General features: G+C 45.4%; 2 protein-coding genes across 4 annotated transcripts in view; both read right to left on the reverse strand.

The window, feature by feature from the left end:
- Positions 1–218: 218 nt before the first annotated feature.
- prss56 (serine protease 56) lies at positions 219–15068 on the reverse strand. The gene is made up of 14 exons (XM_023979302.2): positions 14648–15068; positions 12485–12643; positions 11983–12237; positions 11531–11720; positions 11178–11286; positions 10843–10999; positions 10366–10508; positions 9396–9555; positions 9027–9215; positions 4325–4501; positions 3793–3980; positions 3000–3537; positions 2589–2695; positions 219–2362 (listed from the first exon to the last, which is right to left on the reverse strand). The coding sequence occupies exons 1-14, from the start codon at positions 14742–14744 to the stop codon at positions 2189–2191; spliced, it is 2643 nt and encodes an 880-aa protein (XP_023835070.1). The 5' UTR covers positions 14745–15068; the 3' UTR covers positions 219–2188.
- Positions 15069–21613: 6545 nt separating this feature from the next.
- LOC111958123 (COP9 signalosome complex subunit 7b) overlaps positions 21614–23897 on the reverse strand; it is a 158699-nt gene continuing 156415 nt past the window's right edge. For all 3 annotated transcript variants that reach the window (XM_070437021.1, XM_023979308.2, XM_023979309.2), the window contains exons 4-7: positions 23400–23488; positions 23004–23206; positions 22660–22765; positions 21614–22149 (exon numbers count right to left, since the gene is read on the reverse strand). In XM_070437021.1, the coding sequence (XP_070293122.1) occupies positions 21976–22149; positions 22660–22765; positions 23004–23206; positions 23400–23488 (572 nt within the window). In that variant the 3' untranslated portion in view covers positions 21614–21975. The remainder of the gene's footprint in view (positions 22150–22659; positions 22766–23003; positions 23207–23399; positions 23489–23897) is intronic.

The raw sequence follows: 23897 nt of genomic DNA on the forward strand, positions 1-23897 counted from the left end.
AAGGGTCATTACTTATTCTGCTTTAGTGTAGATGGACAAAATAAGTGAGTGTGTTCCCTTTACATAATATAATTCAACCTATTATCTGACCAATAGGACCTTATTTTATATATATTTTTTTACAAATGAATGAATCCGAGTTGAAATGAGGACAACGATTCTCTGTGCACGTCACCAGGCATAGAATATATAACCAAGCACTACAGATAGAATAATAACAATTTTCTTGATATTTTATTAGAAAAATACAAAGCAGTTCTCTATACAAATAAATATAGCAACGAAAAATAATATACCAATGTACAGTATGAAGGGACCTACAGTCGGCTTGCTTCACAAGAGGCTCAACCTTTTGCAGAAAAACAAACATTTTGAATAACTTATTTATACAGGCTCAAAAACTAGAAAGGGTTGCGTCCATAGAGATAGACACATGGATATAACCCGTTTTAGCATGGCCATCGCCATTGAGGGCTTCCACCATTTTAATGGCACAGATACAAAAATGAGTTCTCTATCTACTTCTATGGCTGTCTCACTGCGATAAGCCAGCCATGTAAAAAAACAACTAATCTCCATGAATGGTTGCTAGGCAGGATGGTCCAATACATTCAGGGCTGTGTGTACATATAGAGGTCAGGCTCTCAGGTGGGTTGACATGATGTCATATTGTAATGTCACTCTCCTGTCTCTGTTCTTCAGCGCTTGCCAGCAGAGTCACACACTGCGTGTGTACACGCGTACACTTGCGCCCATTTGCGCGGACGATTTGATACGCATTTGGACACATTGGCCCCAGTACAATACAGGAACGATACGTTTGGTTTGATTAGGGAAACGAATTGATGCAATTCGGTTCAATGCACTTTTTTCGCTGTTGCATTGAACACATTCATTTTCCATTTTTAATTAATAACTGCTGCTGATGGGAAGCTGGGCCTCTCTGAGATGACTTCTCTAAGCTGAGTGGCCCTCAGTGTGTGTGTGTGTGTAGGCACCTGAGCAGACTGAGCATCTACCACCCCACTATCAGATTAGGAGTGGGGAAATGTATGCTTTTTCTCCCACCACTTTTTCTCTGACATCACCATCGCCCACTGATTAACTTGTCATTTTTTGCAGATTAAACATGTTTCGAGCTAGTACCATGTCAACATTTATCTTTAGAAATTAGCATGGCATTTAGCCAATTTACATAATGCAGGTTTGTATTTTACCCCGTCTCAAAAGGGAATGGTTTAGACCATTTGGAGTTTTATGGAGAGCTTCTCCATTCCGACCAATGAATGAACGCAACCATGCGCAGCTGGCAAAACGTATTTCCGTCCTTAATGAACATACCCTGTTCATGTTGAAATGACCAAATACACCGACTGTTTGAAGCAAAACTACCAAAACTATTTCTTATAGTGAACCTGAACTATTAAATGAAATCTGAATGATTGAAAACCCAAAATCAGCAGTTGGATGTGAGTTGCATCCATTCCGGTAGGCGACACAACTCGAGTAAAAAAAAAAAAACTACTTTCTACAGCTCATTTGGTAACAGTGACCCGAAATGACCCAAATTACGTTTGTTGTCACTCAACTAATAAAGCCTATGATTTGACATTGTGAAAGCCATTACAAGCATCTGAATGCAGATGTACGAATAGCCCATTAGAACAACTAGATCAACCTCGCGTTGGCGGGAGCAGCCGTCTCCAGCACTGTACGCACAGTTGCTATCTCACACTCATACGCAGTTATGTCATAAAAAAAGTTTGATAGGCTACTGAACTGAAGGAGGACGCATTAATCAGTGTTTCCCCCCCGGAATAACACTATATAAAGTCAAAAACAGTTAACTGTCAATTTGGAACATTTAAAAAATGGGTTTTCTGACCGACGCATACGTCATTTGGATCAGTTTGAGCTCCCGCCCACCAATAAACTTGACGCACTCGCATCTTACAACATTTGAACCGGACCTGATGTGTATTGGTGAGTTGTTACATTCCTAATGTTTAGGTCTCCTAGAATGCCCAGTGCCTGTCCTTTCGCCTCCCATCTGAATGAGCAGTCGCCAGTTTCAAGGTCCCACTGGGTTCGTTCCCCCTCTCTGGTCTCTGCCACCACCAGCTGACTCGACCTTCGCTGAGCCACCGAGTCTTTGACGCGTGTTCGTTTTTGTTGAAGTTGATGTCGTTTACGTTTTGAGAGCATCCAGAGCCAGCGCAATGATGCGCGGCATGCTACGGTAGAAGGACTCATTCTCCAGACCCACCAGGCTGTAGAAGGTCAGAGGTCGACCCCCCACCACCGCCCTGACCCGAGCCTCGTACAGACCCCGATCGTTCTTAGAGCTCAGGTCCACCAGCAACTGAGGAGGAGGAGGAGGAGAAAGAGAGTGTGAGAGAGAGGGACGTTGGTCAACAACACAGGACATGATGACAGTAACACATTACTTGAATAGAGAAAAAGTGATGGAAAAAGTCTGATTGGTTTGAGTTGACTTGTCTGACATAACATGCACAATCCCAATATCTACATAATTATATCCCTTATAAATAGACCTTGTAAATATTGCTGTGCAGAGATAAACTCACCTCCTGGAAGTTCATGTGGAGGTTCTTGGTGGGTATGCCCAGGATCCACTTGTATGTGTCTCTGATACCACTCACTTGCTGGGTGGACTCTGCTACTCCTGGACAAGCTGTCAAACACCCACAACCTATTATTATGTTGCTAATATCCAACACTGATAATGTTAACATATACACATGCTATGAGTGGGGCTAGGGGTTTCTCCTGCCCACGTGACCTGACCAGGAAAAACTCCAAGCCTTATGTTTAGTCTATCTAGGGCCCAGAGTGTTTCCTAGTCATGTCACATGGTCAGAAAAATAAAAAACAAAATCAGGGTCGTAATAATGTGACACTGTTGATTACTGAGTTGTTCCATCTTACCATCACAGACACATACAGTACAGACATACAGTACTAGCTGTGACACGTACCTTTAACCCCAGGGATCTGCCTCTTGCGGAGACTCCTGCGTCTCCGGTGGTCGAGGGACAGCTGGGAGGGAGAACCAGGAAGTAGAGTCTGTCTGGAGTCAAAGGTCGTTGCTACGGGAGACATGGTGCTGCCGATGGTGGACAGAGACGGGAACAGGCGCTGTAAGGATGTCTGCTCGGTCACAGCTCTGTTAAGCCAATCTGTAGTCTCTATTGAACTGACTGGTGTTGGATCAGAAAATGTGTCCGCTTCAAAAGATGTTACACTCATTTCTGCATCTTCTGTCGCCATTTCATTCTGTGTCCCAAATTTCCGGATTTCACTGATGAGGGCTGTGAGCGACTCTGACCCCTGAAGGGGGAATGAGGAGGGCGACTCTTCAGTGGGAACAGCATGAATGTTGGGAGAGTTTTCCTGGAGGAGGGCTGTATTCAGGTGCAGGATTGGAGGAGCAGGTCTGGAGTCCAGTTTGGAGTGTAAGGCTGAGATGATGGTCTGGTACTTCCCCTCTAGCTGATGCAGAGAGGGGTCCTCTGCCTGGAAATGACATCATAAAGAGGGTTAAAAAAATTGTATAGTAAAGCACAGACTAACATTAACGTACAGCAACAGTATAGCATAGTACACCAGTAAAGCAAACTGTAGTGTTGATATAGCTACTGAATTTAAAGTAAGAGTACAACACAGTCTCATATAAGCCAGTGGTCAACTGGGAGAGGATCATAAAGATAGACAAAGTGACTGAAAATGACCTTTACAAAGTGTTGAAGAGTTGAGTTCACTATGGCCTACCTGGAGGAAAAGACTCTCTTCTTGGCTCAGGGGTTTGGAGCCGTCTGTCTGTCCGTGTGTCTGTGTGTCCAACTCCACAGCGATGCCCCTGAGGTAGTTCTCCCAGTCAGCCACCAGGGGGCCTACCTTCTGGAACAACTCAGGACCAGTTTCCTCTGACCCTGACCGGACAGCACCCCATACCTGTTCTTTAATAAATAATACCCCTGTTAGACACATACAATGGCCATGTGACACACACTTCTGTATGAATAATATAATACATACATACTATTAATAAATAGCATTACTACCTATAGAAAAAGCTACGGTAGGCTGTGTCGGTAAGATTGTGTTTTTGGACATGGTTTTGAGGAGGAATGGGGTTGTTGTGGGGGTAGCAGGGGTGTAGGGGGTTACAGTACTGTGATGTGGAGTAGTAGGGTGTGTGGAGGTAGGGGATAAGATGAATGTAGGTGATTAACAGAACGGGGAGGAATGGAGGGTACGAGGGGGCTAGAAAGGGTACAGTAGTGGGCTGCCTGTGTTGTACCTGTTTCCTGTGGGATCTCCCTCCTCTCCCTCTCCTTGGCGGTGAAGGCTGTACTATAGATGTGTTCCACCAGTTGAGGCAGGGTCTGGGTGAAGAAGGTCAGGTCTACCTTGTCTCTGATATAGTCCTCTGCTCTCTGGAGCAAGTCCAGCAGGGTCTGCAGGAACGAACGCAACTCTGAAGAGAGGAGAAAATCAAGGATACATTATGTAAAGACCAAGGAGAGACATGATTCATCTGAGAAATCCGCCGAGGATTAGCTCATTACAAGATCCAATATCCATCTCCACTACAACAACAGTATCTCCATTATTGCTTTATACAATAGTCTTCAAACTGTTCTTGCCCACGGACCCCATCCCAGGCAAACTGGCAACCCACCATCATACGTTAGCAAAAAAAAATACAAAATCTCACATCTTGTCGTATCAGGTGAATGATAATGGCAAGGAGAAGCAACATTTACAAATGAATAGATTTGGTAGATAGTTCATTATTTTGACATCCCAACATTACAATTGAAAGAGTAAACTCTAACATAGCCTATTAGCTAGAAAGGTAACGCTAAATTGTATCGCTAAGAGCAGCTGTTTACACAAAGGTTAGCCACAGGGTTGGGGTCAATTCCATTGAAATCCCAGTCAATTCAGGATGTATACTGAAATTCAAATGATTTTCAAAGCTTTTCAGCACTTGCTGCACTGGTAGCCTATTCGCAGGTACTTTTTCAAAGCCTATTTTCTACATTGTAGAATGATAGTGAAGACATCAAAACTATGAAATAACACACACATGGAATCATGTAGTAACCAAAAAAGTGTTAAATAAAAATACATTTTATATTTGAGATTCTTCAAAGTAGCCACCCTTTGCCTTGATGACAGCTTTGCACACACTTGGCATTCTCTCAACTAGCTTCATGGAGGTAGTCACCTGGAATGCATTTCAAATAACAGGTGTGTCTTGTTAAAAGTTACATTTGTGGAATTTCTTTCCTTCTTAATGTGTTTGAGCCAGTCAGTTGTGTTGTGACAAGGTAGGGGTGGTTAACAGAAGATAGCCCTATTTGGTAAAATACCAAGTCCATATTATGGCAAGAACAGCTCATATAGGCAAATAGAAATGACAGACCATCATTACTTTAAGACATGGAGGTCAGTCAGTGCGTAACATTTCAAGAACTTTGAAAGTTTCTTCAAGTGCAGTCTCAAAAACCACCAAGTGCTATGATGAAACTGGCTCTCATGAGGACCACCACAGGAAAGACCCAGAGTTACCTCTGCTGCAGAGGATACGTTCATTAGAGTTACCAGCCTCAGAAATTGCAGCCCAAATAAATGCTTCACAGAGCTCAACAAACAGACACATCTCAACATCAACTGTTCAGAAGAGACCGCTGCAAAGAAACCACTACTAAAGGACACCAATAAGAAGAAGAGACTTGCTTGGGCCAAGAAACACGAGCAATGGACATTAGACCGGTGGAAATCTGTCCTTTGGTCTGATGAGTCCAAATTTGAGATTTTTGGTTGCAACCGCCGCGTCGTTGTGAGACGCAGAGTAGGTGAACGGATGATCTCCGCATGTGTGGTTCCCTCCGTGAAGCATGGAGGAGGAGGTGTGACTGTTTGGAGGTGCTTTGCTGGTGACACTGTCAGTGATTTATTTAGAATTCAAGTCACACTTAACCAGCATGGCTACCACAGAATTCTGCAGCGATACGTCATCCCATCTGGTTTGCGCTTAGTGGGACTATCATTTGTTTTTCAACAGGACAATGACCCAAAACACCTCCAGGTTGGGTAAGGGCTATTCGACCAAGAATGAGAGTGATGCATCAGATGACCTGGCCTCCGCAATCACCCGACCACAACCCAATTGAGATGGTTTGGGATGAGTTTGACCGCAGAGTAAAGAAAAAGCAGCCAACAAGTGCTCAGCATATGTGGGAACTCCTTCAAGACTGTTGGAAAAGCATTCCAAGTGAAGCTGGTTGAGAGAATGCCTAGTGTGCAAAGGGTGGCTACTTTGAAGAATCTCAATTTTAAACACTTTTTTGGTTACTACATGATTCCATATGTGGTATTTCATAGTTTTTATGTCTTCACTATTATTCTACAATGTAGAAATTATTAAAAATAAAGGAAAACCCTTGAATGAGTAGGTGTGTCCAAACTTGACTGGTACTGTACATACAGTGCATTCGGAAAGTATTCAGACCCGTTTCCTTTTTCCACATGTTACGTTACAGCCTAATTCTAAAATTGATTAAATAAATAAATAAAAAATACCCACAATACACCACGATGACAAAGRGAAAAAAGGTTTAGATTTTTTTTGCAAATTGTTAAAAAATAAAAAACAAAAATACCTTATTTACATAAGTATTCAGACCTTTTGCMATGAGACTCGAAATTGAGCTCAGGTGCATCCTGTTTCCATTGATCATCCTTGAGAAGTTTCTACAACTTGTTTGGAGTCCACTTGTGGTAAATTCAATTGATTGGATATGATTTGGAAAGGCACACACCTGTCTATATAAGGTCCCACAATTGGACAGTGCATGTCAGAGCAAAAACCAAAGCCATGAGTTTGAAGGAATTTTCCGTAGAGATCGAAGGACAGGATTGTATTGAGGCACAGATCTGGGGAAAGGTACCAAAAAATGTCTGCAGCATTGAAGTTCCGCAAGAACACAGTGGCCTCCATCATTCTTAAATGGAAGAAGTTTGGCACCACCAAGACTTTTCCTAGAGCTGGCCACCCGGCCAAACTCAGCAATCAGGGGAGAAGGGCCTTGGTCAGGGAGGTGACCAAGAACCGATTCTCACTGACAAAGCTCCAAAGTTCCTCTGTGGGGATGGGAGAACCTTCCAGAAGGACAACCATCTCCGCAGCACTCCACCAATCAGGCCTCTATGGTAGAGTGGCCAGACTCTCTAACATAGTCAAGGGGTCTGAATACTTTCTGAATGCACTGTATACACACAGTACCGTGCAAAGATTTTAGGCAGGTGTGAAACAATTCTGTAAAGTAAGAATGCTTTCAAAAATAGACATGTTAATAGATTATATTTATCAATTAACTACATGCAAAGTGAGTGAACAGAAGAAATATCGAAATCAAATCCATATTGTGTGACCACCCTTGGCCATCAATTCTTGTAGGTATACTTGCACAAAGTCAGGGATTTTGTAGGCATACCGTCAGGTGTATGATTAAACAATTATACCAAACAGGTCCTAATGATCATCAATTCAATATGTAGGTTGAGACACAATCATTAACTGAAACAGAAACAGCTGTGTAGGAGGGATAAAACAGAGCGAGGAACTGCCAAACTCAGCTAACAAGGCGAGGTTGCTGAAGACGTTGTATGACTTTTGACAGTAAACCATGGCAAGAATGAGCACAGCAACAAGACACAGGGTAGTTCTACTGCATCAGCAAGGTCTCTCCCAGGCAGACATGTCAAGGCAGACAGGGGTTTCCAGATGTGCTGTCCAAGCTCTTTTGAAGAAGCACAAAGAAACGGGCAACGTTGAGGACCGCAGACGCAGTGGTCGGCCAAGGAAACTTACTGCAGCAGATGAAAGACYCARCATGCTWACTTCCCTTRGCAACCGGAAGATGTCCAGCAGTGCCATCAGCTCAGAATTGGCATGAAAACAGRGGGACCCTGGTACACCCATCTACTGTCCTGATAAGTCTGGTCAGAAGTGGCCTTCATGGAAGACTTGCGGCCAAATAGCCYTACCTCTGACGTGGAAACAAGGCCAAGCGACTCAAATATGCACGAAAACACAGGAACTTGGGGTGCAGAAAAATGGCAGCAGGTGCTTCGAAATATGTGGCTGTAGCAGAAGGCAGGTTGTTCGCTGAAGGGCTGGAAAGCGGAACACAAATGAGTGTCTACAGGCAACAGTGAAGCATGGTGGAGGTTCCTTGCATGTTTGGGGCTGCATTTCTGCAAATGGAGTTGGGGATCTGGTCAGAATTAAGAAATGATCATCAATTCAATGCTGAGAAGTACAGGCAGATACTTATCCATCATGCAATACCATCAGGGAGGCATCTGATTGGCCCCAAACGTATTCTGCAGCATGACAACGACTCCAAACATACAGCGAAAGTCATTAAGAACTATCTTCAGCGTAAAGAAGAACAAGGAGTCCTGGAAGTGATGGTATGGCCCCCACAGAGCCCTGATCTCAACATCATCAAGTCTGTCTGGGAATTACATGAAGCACTTGAGGCTGCCTGAATCCACAGAATAACTGTGGTTAGTTCTCCAAGATGTTTGGGCAAACCTACCTGCCGAGTTCCTTCAAAAACTGTACCTAGAAGAATTGATGCTGGTCACACCAAATAATGATTTGATATAGATTTTTCTTCTCTTCACTCACTTTACATTTAGTTTTTTTGATAAATATAACCTATTAACATATCTATTTTTGAAAGCATTCTTACTTCACAGCATTTTTTCACACCTGCCTAAAACTTTTGCACAGTACTGTATATATACATACATACATCCATACATGTACACATACATTTACACAGATCCCCGGTTGAATAACCCTGCAAGATAGGGGTTGGTTCATTTTTAATGCACTAAACATAGGGCAGTTGAGAGTTCATGGTCCTCCTGCTCACTTCACAGCAAAAAATGGCTGTGAACGTTACAAGTCAAACACTTACGGCACTTCTTGAAGCGGCTGCGACATTTCTCCTCGACGAGGCGGTTGCAGGCGGCGGCCCCCTGGCTGGGGGGGCAGGTCTGGGCGTAGAAGCGACACAGAGAGACGAACTCCGACCTCTGCTGCTCCTCCGACAGCTCCGATGTCTTCAGCAGCTCAGGACACGTCGGCTCCCGACTCCCAAAGGACTCTGGGTAAACCAGGAAGTGAATGTTAGATTGCTGGCTCAGTTTTGTATCATGATTCACATCAGGATACATAATATGTTTTAAAATGTTTCACTTCAAAAAGCTTTAGAACCAATAATTTAAATGCATGGCAAAGCATAGTGTCTTCAAAAAATTATGATGCTTCAAAAAAAATGAGTTACTTTGTATCTCAGCGAGTATCCAATCGGAGAAGGCGCTGACCCGTGTGTAGACCCCAGGTTTGCCCTTTTCCCCACAGCCGTCTCCCCAGGACGTGATGCCGTGCAGCTGGAAGCGACCTGACATACGGTCCTGGTAGATCAGAGGGCCTCCAGAATCCCCCTACAGGACACAGACAGTATTACAGCTATGAAGTACACCCGCTATGAACTCATAAATATGCCATTCAGCAGGCACTTTGATCCAAAGCGATTTAAGGCGTCCGCATGCTTCCCAGACAAAACAGTTCGGAAGAGTTTGTGCATATATTATGACGACATTTTGTGATGTTTTTGTTCGTTTTGGACTTTTCCGGCTGTTCGAGCACACAACATTTTTTTTTTTGGAGGCAAGCCGGAGACAGTAGAGGAAGTATACGCCCCTTCGTCAGTGATTGGTCAACAGTAGCGATTCTTCAATAAGTCTTTGTCTCGTCATTCAACGAGAGACGCCCCGTTTTCATGCAACATTTTTATTTTGCACCAACATCTTAGATGGAAAATTGCACAACACAGTAAAAATGAATGACAGATTTCTTAGATAATACACTTCCTGAAAATAGTCAGAATTTAAGGGTTTGGTTCGCATAGACGAGTACCATTAGGCGCCAGCCGAACTGAAGCATGCTGACACCTTAACAGTCATGCATGCAGTGCATACATTTTTTACATATGGGTGGCCCCGGGAATCGAACCCACTATCCTGTCATTGTAAGCGCTATGCTCTCTACCAACTGAACACCAGAGGACCTCACTCATCACAATATAAATTCACAGGAGCAAAGCTCTGGAGGACATTTCGAATACATTTAAACAAACGCAAAGACAATCTTAAATCATAAATCTCATTACTCTGAGTCAGTCCAATGTTAGGAAGGGACCTGGGAATGACATGATCTTATTCTCAGTCCATTGATACGGCAGTACCACCCACCTGGCAGGAGTCGATGCCCCCAGAGAGGTATCCGGCACACAGCATGGTGTTGGTGACCAGCTCCTTGCCCAGGGAGCTCTTACAGGTGCTCTGAGGCAGCAGAGGAACCTTAGCCTCCATCACCACGTCAGCTGAAGGACCATCTGAGGTGATAGACAGGAAGTAGTTCAATGAGTACATCTCATACTGTGTGTGATGGCTTCAAACAAAGTTCCATTTAGTCACTTCCTTAAGTCAATGCATTTGCTTCTCTATACAAATGAGGTCTATAACCCTACGCATGTAAATAACCTGGCCCAAGAAAGTTACTTGAGAAACAGACAACTTTGTAACACAGTGTGATATATAGAGTTGTATTGTAGCTCACATTTACTTATCCAGAGCGACTTACAGTTATAGTGAATTCATCTTAAGATCACGCCACACGTCTTTGGCGAATTAATCACATATTAATGACGGTTAAAATAATAGCTGTACCTTCGTAGAGGGAGCCCCAGCCGGCCACCAGACAGGGGCTGCCAGTAGGCGGTTCCAGACCTGATGGCAGACACACAGGGGTCACGCGGTCCGACAGGACCGCCGGAGACGTCAGCTCCACCAGCGCTATGTCGTTGTTAAACGTCTTGGGGTTGAACTGCACAGAGGTGGAGGGAGGATTGATTAAGTTGATTGACTAACTCGTTTGACATTGCTCTAGCCGGGAACATGTGATCTTCGGAGAACAAGGAGGTGCCGCACCACTCACACTGTAGTATAGACGCAGCTCTGAAGGCAGGATGCACAGTAAGAAAACACGTATGAGAAACACACACCTTGGGATGGGAGATGATGCGGTTGACCTTGAGCACCTGCTCGTCAGGGTCGGTCTTGGTGATATCAAACTCTCCCACCACAGCCGTCCAGGAGCTATCACTGCGACTGCTACAGTAGAGAAACACACAGAGAGAGTGAGAGAAAGAAAGAGAGAAAGAAAGAAAGAGAGAGAAAGAGGGAGAGTAAGAGAGAGAGAAAGAGAGGGAGAGGGATAAGGTCAATTATGCGAAACTTTTTACTCTGAGGGAAAACATTCAGAGAGACAAAATTAGAAGAGATGTGTCACACTCTCTCCATTTAATAACCAGTACCAAACAACCAGTACAAAAAGGACCCACACTTACACACTTACCCAGCGAAGCAGTGGGCGGCGGTCACCACCCAGGAGCTGTCCACCAGCACCCCTCCACACATCAGCCCTCCGTCCAGCTGCAGGTTGACCAGCCAGGGCCAGCTGCCAGGGGGGGCCGGGGAACCCCCCACAATACGGGAGCGGGGCTGGGTCACGTTCTGCACCGCCGACAGCCTCTGGCCACACACTGCTGCTGGGAAAGAGAGGGGGGAGAGTCAGGGGGGTTCCGAAGAGTTCCACATTTTCAATCAGCAGAAAGTAATACAGAACTCAGGTTCATATTCATTAGGCACCAAACCAAAGAAAACCCACTGAAACAGAGATGTACTACTACTGGAACTTGTCCAATAAGAAACACTTATTTTAAATTTTACATTGCAAAACGTTTTGCTACGGTGTGCCCTAATGAATACAACCCAATAGAGTGCAAATTGTGTGTGTTGCTCACCCACCCTGTGTGCGTGTCTGTGTGGCAGGCTCCAGGTTCTGCATGGTGTTCAGGAGGCTACACTGGAGCACGCGGGCACTGCAGCTCTCGCCCATGATCCTCACACAAGCCTCCTTCTCCGTTTCGCCCGGCGGGCACCGCCGCCGGTAGTACCCACATGCCTGGCTCAGCGCCCAGCTCCGCTCGCCCTCCTCCGGGACTTTCTGAGCCTTGGTAATGACATCACAGCTGGGCTCAGCCAATGTGCCGTCCAGAGAGGCTGTAAAGAGGAAGAGGAAGTAGAGATGAGGCCACGATTATAATCACAATGATTAAATGGCACCATGTACGAACACTTATTCTCATCTTGTGTGATTGTTATGAACTTCTTTAAACGCCATCAAACGTTCTGTATCCACTTACACAAAATCAGTACAACYAGACATTAAAACACTCTTAAGACCTAGCCTCATGTTGTCACATGGGMGATGGGAAGAGAGAGATAAAAGCTATGGATGTTTCCTTACAGCAGGGTCCGGAGCGCTGTCCGCAGTCCTGAAAGAGACAGGGTACACAGTCTCTACAGACTGCCTCGGCCTGACTCCGCTCCGACGTTGCCAGCTCCAGAGCCGACAGAGCACTGGTCAACGCTGCCTCCAGAACCACAGTACCCCGGTCCGATAGAGCTACAGAGAGAGAGACAAGAGAAGAGAGATGGAGCGAGAAAGGGATATGTGAGCTGGGTAAACTTGAAGAACAGTACGACCAACAGCAAACGGTCAGTGCTGAAATGAACAGTAGAAAGTCAGCAATGTGACTCTCAGCACTAGGACACATAAATGCACATCTTTAGACAACTCAGAACAGTTGAGACTGCATTTACATGGTCTTATACTGTTAGGGCATTATGACAGGTTTGTATGTCATTCAGACAGCGTGCATGGCACTGTCTTGGCACTCTCGGAGGAGACATAATTATAAGAAGCACATTCGGAGGACGTGCACACGACTGACACATTCCTTGAGTGTGGGAAAGTCAGAGTAGTTGACAGCACTCTGTGTTTGTGTGTGTGCTTGCAAGAGCAAGTACAGAGTGCGTTTATGTGTGTGTGTGTCACTGTGCGGAGCCACATTTTTCTCATGATGCTCCTTTGAGCCCTTTGGCAGCGCGTTAGTGGAGCGAGCTCACGCACAAACACGCTGGCGAGGGCTGTGCGGACGCACTTCAATTGTGCCGCCGCCCCCCGCGCCCCTCCTCTGTGCGCGCCACATCACAGGGCAGGCCGCTAGCTAACAACGACAATGCTGATTAGAAGACTTAATTAGATGGCAGAGACGGCCCGAAGCATGGAGGAAAGGGGACACGGGCTGGCAGGACAGGGGCGGCAGATACCCTGCACTCTTGGAACCCTTGTTTCGAACCGCTACAAACACTCAGCACTCTGCGCCGCCATCATCATCGCTTTGCTGTACTCAGCCTCCAAAGAGATCTCTACCCTTAGGATTCATGCCGATCAGTGTAGCTGCTGTAACAGCCCTGGGAAAGCTCAGGGAAGAGAGCAAGGTTACCAATCCATTCCTTTTATAAGGAGGTATTGTAAGTGATTGCACTCATCAAGATGAGATTTGGTTGGATATGTGCCTGCATGTGCAAGGTCCATTTGACTGTGATACAACGGTAAACCCCTAATTCACTCACCGTTATGTAGATGTCAAGATTACCTCTGCAGTGAACGGGATTAGAGCCTGCTTTGACAAACTGTTGTATCTATCCTATGCTTATTCTGCTATCAAACCCCTACTGATCCGGGTAATTGTAACGCTTGTGCTTTCCAATGCCGCATGGCTCCAGTGTCTGACCACCCCTACTTGAAATGTATGCACACATGACTAAGTCACTTTGGATAATAGTGTCTGCTAAATGGCATATGTTCTTTATCATTTTAAAACACCGACACCAAACGACTTACTACGGTCACTAACGTCTGGAACATGTCACCATGTTATACAGCAGTGTCTGTTCACTGTGTGAACCCAGTTTACCAATCTGTATCGGTTAGGCTTTTGACCTCAGAGAAATTGCTGCACAGGCCTATAGTTAACCGTGCCTTCACAAGGACAGAGAGAATGTCTGATCAAAACACTACATAGAATAGATCCCCCTCGCACTACCAAGACAATCGTGCTTTACTTCGAGTGACAAGCGCAAGATCAGACAGATAAAGGCGAGCTCCTCTGAACTGTGGTGACACCAACTTGTGGCGACGGTAGACTTGGATAGTGCAGCAGACTCGGTGTGCAGTGTGAATGACAAAACCAAGCATCATTAAAGTGAAAAAGTCAGCACTACCACTAATATGCGTATACAGTACATGTACTCTCTACATCAGTGTTTCCCCAGAATCGCTCCAGATGATTCAAACGATCAAAGCTGGATGATTAGTTGATTATTTGAGTCAGCTGTGTAGTGCTAGGGCAAAAACCAAAACGTGCACCTGGGGGGGGGGGGGGGGGGCGACCGACCCTAGGACTGTGTTTGGGAAACCCTGGACTATATCATCCACACTAGGTGACATGTCAATTTCTTGGCTATTCACTGAACAACATGAGAAACTTAACCATCGCCGTGTGCAAAAAAGGCATGACACGAAGAGACACTGTCTAAATGACACGCAGACATGGCCTTTTACCTTTGAGAGCACTCTGAGGCATCCTGTACACCTCTCTCCCGGCTGGAGCGCCAAGGCAGCAGTCCATCGCCATCAGCAGCAGTGACACCAGCAACATGCTGTCTGATCACCACTCAGCGGTGGAGAAAGAAATATCACAACAACAAAAAAAACGAACAAAAAAACACAGAAGAAGAAATGGGCTAGTAGTAGTAGTAAAAGTCTCTGTCCAGCAGCACCAGCTATTGTCTTGAGTCTCGTCTCTGTCGTGGCTGTCTCTCTGCACTCTCCCACACACACTGTGCTGCCGCGGGGCATCTGTCTGCAAGTTTCCTTAGAGGAACAATAGGAAGGAGTAGAGTGGTCTGGAGTATATATAGAGTCCCTCGGGAAACACCAGAGAGGTGGAGGAGGGGCGAGAGTGGGGGAGGGAGGAGAGATGCTCCCATGGCCAATGCACAAACAGCTGAATTCATTAAAAACTGTGACAGCAAATCGAGTGCAACTTGCCAAGGCTGGAAATTACAAAGAGGTTTGGTTCTGTGAAAAGGGGGGGGAGAGGGAGGCAGGAGGGGGGGGGGGGTAGGGAGGGGGCTTGGAGGCAAGGAGGGGGGTGTTTGAATTCATTAACATTGGAGGGGGAGAGTTAGTTGTGGAGCTATGGCTGTGTGAGAGAGTTAATGTTGTGAAAGGGCTGAGCAAAGCGGGGTATCAGTGACAGAGAGATAGGGAAGACAGGGAGACGGGGACGGAGAGATGAGAGGAAGAAAGAGAGAGAGAGAGAACATGGACAGAGAGATGAGAGAAAGCGAGAGGGGGGAGGGACAGAGCAGAGGACAGAGAGATGGGGGAGGGACAGTGAGAAGAGAGAGAGGAGCGTCTGCCATTCTCCCTGCCCGTCAAAGAGGGCATTGTGCTCGATGTCTCTCAGAGGATGCCCACTTCAAAGCCGTCCCCCGGGAATCACTCGGACACCGCCCCCATTGATCACTTACAGCCCTTTATCCCCCCCATTAAAATATTGTCAGTTCACATCACTTTTGTCTTTCTCAGATGAACTCACCAATCGTTATATAAAGATACATTATAAGAATGGTGGTCGTCGTAAGTTGTTAATAAGTTGTGTCTTATAGTAGCAAACCGGTAGGTTTCAATTGAAAAAGTTTCACTCTTGGTAACTTGTTGTTGTATGTCTATGCATTGCAGCTCCAGCATGAGTCGCCAAAACAGCATGGATTGTTATGAAGACTCTTCTTTGATGTGCTGTCGGTATGTAATTAAGACCAGATTTAAATCAAACTGAATCTTGTACTTTATCTTTGTTATTAACATAACTACTACCTGTGTATACACACACACACGTCATATTCTAAAAACTAGTAAGCCAATATCTGTGAGGGCAGTTTACGAATATTTCTACTGTACTGTGAACCGTTCTGCTATTCTATCTGGGAACAGGAAAAGGTGTATGCATCTTCATTTTTAATGCAATGTGGGTTGGACCTGAACCCCAACTTCAGGGCAAAATGTGGTCCTGGGAACATAAGTTGCCTGTATTGGGGGGTAGCATATGTAACCGTGTGTGTTCCACTGTAGCGCTAAGCTGTTACGAACCACAAAGGGGAATGGATATGTGGAAAAAGAAAGAATAACGTCTGGTTTGGCCAGACTGACTTAAATTTGTACTAGACAAAATGTTTGCACCTGTTATTTTCTAGAGGAACTAACGCATATTGTAATAGAAGAACCAGGTTTTTTTTCCTGCGCAGGTCACATGGCCAGGAAAGACTCCTAACCCAATTTATAAGGTTTTACAAATAAGTCAAATAAAGGTCAAGAMTAGAACACAGATCTTGATTCTAAACAAAGTGACTTCCAAGTTGGAACTTAGTGTTAAGTTTGAATTTTCCTCTGAAAAATCGCAAGTTGTTCAGACACCCATCACCCAGGTTCTTGTAGAACCGACAACAAAATGTGACACTAACAGCAACCACAGAAGACCATACCACCAACACAGACACAATGTTCTGTACACCCACACACAGATTGTTAGTGGAGAGAACGTGGTCTATGGTCACACTAGCTAGACACCCACATAAAACGAGGTCTAGATACAAAGCACCAGTAAGCCAAAAGAGGGACGCAAATTGGAGTCATCTTTAAGCCAAGTGAGCGGCTGAGCGATGAAACGCAGCGCGGCTCCTACAGTAGCAGAACAGCATAAAAGGGTGCCGCTGCAACCCTCCCCACAGGCCAATGCTGACGGCAGGGTTCACACTGCCAACAACATACACTACATGACCAAAACCCTTCCCTTTATCCACATTGTTACGTTACAGCCTTATTCTAATATGGTTAAAATGTATTTTCTTCCTCATCGATCTAAACACAATAACCCATAATGACAAAGCGAAAACAGGTTTTTCGAAATGTTAGCAATTGAATTTGGTCAGAATATAACTCCGAGACAGGATTGTGTCGAGGCACAGATCTGCGGACAAGAACCAAAAGTGTCTGCAGCATTGAAGGTTCAAGAACACAGTGGCCTCCATAATTCTTAAAATGGAAGAAGTTTGGAACCACCAAGACTCTTCCTAGAGCTGGCCGCCTAGCCCAACTGAGCAATCGGGGGAGAAGGGCCTTGGTCAGGGAGGTGACCAAAAACACAATGGTCACTCTGACAGAACTCCAGAGTTCCTCTGTGGAGATGGGAGAAACTTCCAGAAGGACAACCATCTCTGCAGCCCTCCACCAATCAGGCCTTTGTAGTACAGCGGCCAGACGGAAGCCACTCCTCAGTAAAAAGGCACATGACAGCCTGCTTGGAGTTTGCCAATAGGCACCTAAAGGACTCTCAGACAAGATTCTCTGGTCTGATAAAACCAAGATTGAACTCTTTGGCCTGAATGCCAAGCGTCACGTCTGGAGGAAACTTGGCACCATCCCTACAGTGAAGCATGGTGGTGGCAGCACCATGCTGTGGGGATGTTTTTCTGCAGCAAGGACTGGGAGACTAGTCAGGATCGAGGGAAAGATGAACGGAGCAAAGTACAGAGAGATCATTGATAAAAAGATTCTCCAGAGCGCTCAGGACCTCAGACTGGGGCGACGGTTCACCTTCCAACAGGACCACGACCCTAAGCACACAACCAAGACAACGCAGGAGTGGCTTCGGGACAAGTCTCTGAATGTCCTTGGGTGGCCCAGTTAGAGCCCGGACTTGAACCCGATCAAACATCTCTGAAGACTGGTCAGAGCGTGAGAGGATCTGCAGAGGAGAATGGGAGAAACTCCACAAATACATATGTGCAAAGCTTGTAGCGTCATACCCAAGAAGACCCAAGCCTGTAATCGATGCCAAAGGTGCTTCAACAAAGTACTGAGTAAAGGGTCTGAAAACTTATATAAATGTGATATTTCAGTCTTATGTTTTGTCATTTAGTAACGTAAACAAAATGTGGAAAATGTCAAGGGGTCTGAATATTTTTCAAATGAACTGTATGTGGACACCTGCTCATCGGACATCTAATTCCAAAATCATGGGCATTAATATGGAGTTGGTTCCCCTTTGTATCTATAACAGCCTCCACTCTTCTGGGAAGGCTTTCCACTAGATGTTGGAACTTGCTTCCAATTCAGCCACAAGAACATTAGTGAGGTCGGCACTGATGTTGGGTAATTAGGCCTGGCTCGCAGTCGGCGTTCCAATTCATCCCAAAGGTGTTCGATGCGGATGACGTCAGGGCTCTGTGTAGGCCAGTCAAGTTCTTCCACACCGATCTTGACAAACCATTTCTGTATGGACCTCGATTTGTGCACGGGGGCAATGTCATTATGAAACAGGAAAGGACCTTCCCCAAACTGTTGCCACAACGTTGGAAGCACAGAATCCTCTAGAATGTCATTGTATGCTGTAGCATTAACATTTCCCTTCACTGGAACTAAGGGGCCTAGCCCGAACCATGAAAAACAGCCCCAGACCATTATTCCTTATCCACCAAACTTTACAGTTGGCACTATGTAAATCGGGCAGGTAGCGTTCTCCTGGCATCTGCCAAACCCAGATTCTTCCGTCGGACTGCCAGATGGCGAAGAGTGATTCATCACTCCAGAGAACGCGTTTCCACAGCTCCAGAGTCCAATGGCGGCAAGCTTTACACCAGTCCAGCCGATGTTTTGCATTGCGCATGGTGATCTTAGCGCATGGCTGCTCGGCCATAGAAACCCATTTCATGAAGCTCGTGGCGAACAGTTCTTGTGCTGATGCTGCTTCCAGAGGCAGTTTGAAACTTGGTAGTGAGTGTTGCAACAGAGGACAGAGGATTTTTATGCGCTACCAGCTTCAGCGGTCCTGTTCTGTGAGCTTGTGTGGCCTACCACTTCGCGGCTGAACCGTTGTTGCTCRTAGACTTTTCCACTTGACAATAACAGCCCTTACAGTTGACCGGGGCAGCTCTAGCAAGGCAGACATTTGACAAACTGACTTGTTGGAAAGGTGGCATCCTATGACAGTGCCACGTTGAAAGTCATTGAGCTTTTCAGGGAGGCCATTCTACTGCCAATGTTTGTCTATGGAGATTGCATGGCTGTGTGCTCGATTTTACACCTATCAGCAACAGGTGTGTCCGAAAAGGACTGTGTGTCCACATTTGTGGATRTGGCTATGTGTGAAGTGTGTGCGACTGTGTGTATGAGTGGCTGTGCCGCAGTTTGAGTGAGTGGCCGACTTTGGCAACATCAGAGGGCTGTGCTTTGAAGTTGCGGCATAACAGAGAGAATGGGTGTGTGAGAGAGACACACATTGGGGGATGGAAAGAGAGAAAGGAGGAAAAAAAGGAGACAGTAAGTAAGTGTAAGAGAAAGCGCTAATTTTTCCGCTCTCTGAGTACTTTGTGTGTGTGTGTGTGTGTGTGTAGTGATTGTGGGGGAATCGAAACATTTACATATCGCAATATTATTTTGGACGATATTATGACTGATCAAAACTCATTATCTCTCGTCTCCCTCTCTGCAGCAGACATATAGTGAGCAATATGTTTGGAACATCAAATCACAATATCAAATAGAAGAATCGTGAGAATCGCAATAAATATAGTACTGGCACCTAAGTATCGTGATAAATCAAATCAAATGTTATTGGTCACATACACGTGTTAAGCAGATGTCATTGCGGGAGTAGCGAGATGCTTGTTTCTATCTCCAACAGTGCTATCTAACAATTTCCCAACATAGACCCAACACACACAAATCTAATATCGTGTCGTGAGGTCCCTGCTAATTAGCAGCCCTGGTATGGTGTGAGTCTGTGTTGTTTTTTAAGTTTGTAGTGTTGTGTTGGTAGTGTAGTGTGTATGTGTCGTGTCCCAGCCCCATACATGCACCCGCGCGGCACAATGGCCCTGAGATCTGTAAGCCAACTCAGGCAGAGCGGGATGGCATGGGACAAACGGTCGGCACGCTTTCATCCTATCCCTCCARCCCCCTTTGATGTCCTTTGATTAATCTGGCTTCCGCTCACTCGCTCCTCCCATCCCTCCCCCTCGGCTAGCCAGAGTGGGCATACTGTACTGTAGCCTTCTCCTCCTCTCCCCCCCCCTTTCTTTTTGCCAGTCTTACCGCTCAGTATTATACCTCTTTTACCAGTGTCAGTGGCACTGACCACACAGAGCTAGACCAGCAAGCAAGGTTGAAGAAGAGAGAGGTCAGCAGTCTTAGAAGGGAAAGTGAGAGATACTAAATGGAAAATGAGAGGACAGCTAGACAAACAAGTGGTTTTCAGGCGTCTCACCTCTCTCTCCTCTTCTTGCTGTGACGGCACACCCGCTGCTCTAGACCTGAAATACARCAGAGAACATTAAATCAAGCCAAAGCCACTCGCTTAAAATTGAAAACGCACAAATCCATAGAACGCTTAACTTGAAAGTGCATTAATGTACTGTTAAATCATGGCATGACTGACATCGTATGGAGAGGTTTTGGAGGCACACTTACCAGAGCCATCTCCTCTAGCCGGCCACTTCAGCAGTCTCAATCAAGGGTTACATCTCACTGCCACAAGAAGTGCATTGCAGAAGCCTAGACAGGATTTGCTTTTGCCAATCCACATCTCCATTGAGACAAGAAACCCAGTATTTGGAGAATTGGGTTTGGGGTCTGTGTGTGTGTGCGTGCGGTGGTTCCTGCCCTAGGGGTCAGCGGAGGTTACACATGGTGCTGACATAACACACACAAGCTCTACAAAGACACTACAGTGGGCAAGGGTCTAATAACGGTCATAACCTCTCTGCCAAACAACGCATGCTGGATTTTGGGAAAAAGACCAACAACGTGAATGAGTTAGTAAGTGGCGTGAGAAAGGAGAGGTTTCGTAAAGGCTGTCAACGGGGACATTTGAGATCTCGCTATAAGAATTACTTTGAGACCCTAGGGTGAGGACAAAGTGTGTGTGGAAAGGGCGTTGGGTACTGAAACTCCTCGCTGGGGGGGGGGCTGCATAAGTTGGTTACATAAAGAAAGCGCACAACGCTCGACACACAATCATGCCACAATAAGAACCCTTAACAACAATCGTGTTGAATAACACCCAGGTATTGTGTGTGGTTATGAAACCATTTTCTCCCATTGTCTCAGGCAGAAAACAATTGAAAACTAGGTCAGCGGGGTACGCAGGGCCGGGCAGGGGAGAGAAGGGGTTCCCAACATGGCAGCACAGACAGACCTAAAAACATACACTTCAGCCCCCAGACAATAACTCAAGCAAAAGCATGTCGTCTGTGTAGGGCTGGAGCGGGTCTTTCATTCTTGAACATTTAGTAGGACGCTTAAACCTAAGCGCAAAACGTTTTCATTTGAATATTCACAGATTTAGATAGGGGACAGGATAAAACCGATAAGATCAGCAACATTTCCTAAACTACATAGCAGTATGCTGATGAAAGTTGTTTGCTTATTCAAATGATTTGTGATAATGAAGTTCAGTTCAAAATCTGAAAACATAGCTTTTAATATTTGATATTAGCAAATAAAATGACAAAAATCGGCACATTTAACAGGAAATACATTCTCTCTTTATCCCAATTTTTTTAAAGACAAAAATTAGAAACAACCTTTTACATCTCCTTTTTATAAAACAGGGGAAAGGATAGTGCCTTAAACAAAAGATTCCTAGTCCAGGCCCACAAACCCATGGAATAAATCTCAAAAGTGTCTTACTCTCCTTGTCTCCTCCCTTTCAGTTGTTTAAAGGCAGTGCAGACTGAGGGAAGGAGACAAGGCGTGGAAGCCCCTTCAGACCATTGAGCAGCCTATGTCTTAATGAAACAGTACATGCCCGTCTCAGGCTACAGTGGTCAGTGTCTCTGGTTGTTGAGGCTCTTGGCCTTGGAGATCATCTGTAGGGGGGTCTGCCTGCGCTCGGCCCCGGAGCCTGCCATGGCCCCTTCCCCCTCCTGCTCCCCCAGAGGGTCCATGTCCTGAGTGGACGTAGACGTGGTTGCTGACATCATCCTGCGGATGTTACCCACCTGACCGAGACAGGAGAGAGACAGAGACCATATTATAGACACATATTATCCTCAGATTACACAGACCCACAAAGAATTCGAAAAACAAATCCAATTTTGATGAACTCCCATATTTATTGGGTGAAGCACCACAGTGTACAATCACAGCAGCAAGATTTGTGACCTGTTGCCACAAGAAAAGGGCAACCATTGTAAATACAACCAATATTTATTTTCCCTTTTGTACTTTAACTATTTTCAGTCACAACACTGTATACAGACATAATAGGACATAAAAATTAAAAAACTCACAAATGTTATGTCTAATGACCTATTTCACTTCCTTTGGCAATGTAAACATGTTTCCCATGCCAATAAAGCCCCTTAAACTGAAATTGAAAGAGAGGAGGAAGGACAGAAAAGTGACAGGGAGACAACACTAAAAAGCATGCACCACAAAGCACACTTGAAAATGGAGCACTTATTCTTTCTTACAATCTACCTCAACCCTCTCTGAATGTTTCCCCTCACCTCGGTCTCGATGTGCTGCAGAGCTTTGAGGTGGCTCTCTCTGCAGTGGCTCACCCTGCCCACCTCCTGCTCTATGGACGCAGAGATGCTCTCACAGCCACTACACCTGTGGACACGCATACAATAGAAAGTTCAGCAGAATCTATATGTGGACAGAGAAACAGGCATAAAAACATACAGTTGAAAAGCAGGACTAATGATACAATGATTAATGATTCATCAGATTCAGACAATGACATTCTAACATGGCTTTTGTTGGGGAAAAAACGACTCGTAACCGGGTCTATAATCTCAAACATTAATATGCAGAACTGTTCTATACGTAGACACCCCCCCCCCCTCACCACCGTGCCAGTATGCTGGCGATGCGGCCCATGCCCTGGGAGCGGATGTCGCGGCCGATGCAGGCGTCCACCTCCAGTTGCTGCCTGCACTGGTCCAGCTTCCCCCGGATCACGTCAGCATACACAGCCTCGATCACCAAGTCCTCTAGCTCACGCACACTGCCCACCTCCAGGTCCTTCAGCAGCACTGAGTACGGGATCACCTGCAGTCACCATAACGATGAACAGAAGTGTGTGAGAGTGATGCTGCACATTACACATTTGCAAACTGGTGCTGGACCAATAGGAAGAAAGCCTACTGCTCTCGGTTTCTTTGATCAAACTGACTGCACCACAATACACAAACAATATTTAGGGCTGCGTCGGGTCTGTTGCAGTGGACAGTCCTGTACGGACCTGCATGTTTGCAGCCAGGTTGACAATGGTCAGATGCCTTAGTTTGTTCTTCTGGGTCTCAGTCAAGGGGGGTAGAGTATCCTTGAATGCTGAAAGGACAAATAGGAGCAAAAATAATTGTATTTTCCTACTAGCATAGATTTAGCTGATAACTAGAAACGCATTGAATACCACATTTATAAATGGCAAAAAAGACTGTCAACTAGCTTAATAAGGATCCGCTCCTTTTTTAAATTTTTCGCCTAAAATGATATACCCAAATCTAACTGCCTGTAGCTCAGGACCTGAAACTAGGATATGCATATTCTTGATACCATTTCAAAGGAAACACTGAAGTTTGTGGAAATGTGAAATTAATGTAGGAGAATATAATACATGAGATCTGGTAAAAGATAATACCAAGAAAAAAACATGTTTTTTACCATCATCTTTGAAATGCAAGGTATCTGTATCAAGACTGCTCAAATGTGCCTAATTGGTTTATTCATACATTTTCAA

The sequence above is a fragment of the Salvelinus sp. IW2-2015 genome, linkage group LG33 (genome assembly GCF_002910315.2).
Source record: "Salvelinus sp. IW2-2015 linkage group LG33, ASM291031v2, whole genome shotgun sequence".
NCBI classification, from domain to species: Eukaryota; Metazoa; Chordata; class Actinopteri; order Salmoniformes; family Salmonidae; genus Salvelinus; species Salvelinus sp. IW2-2015.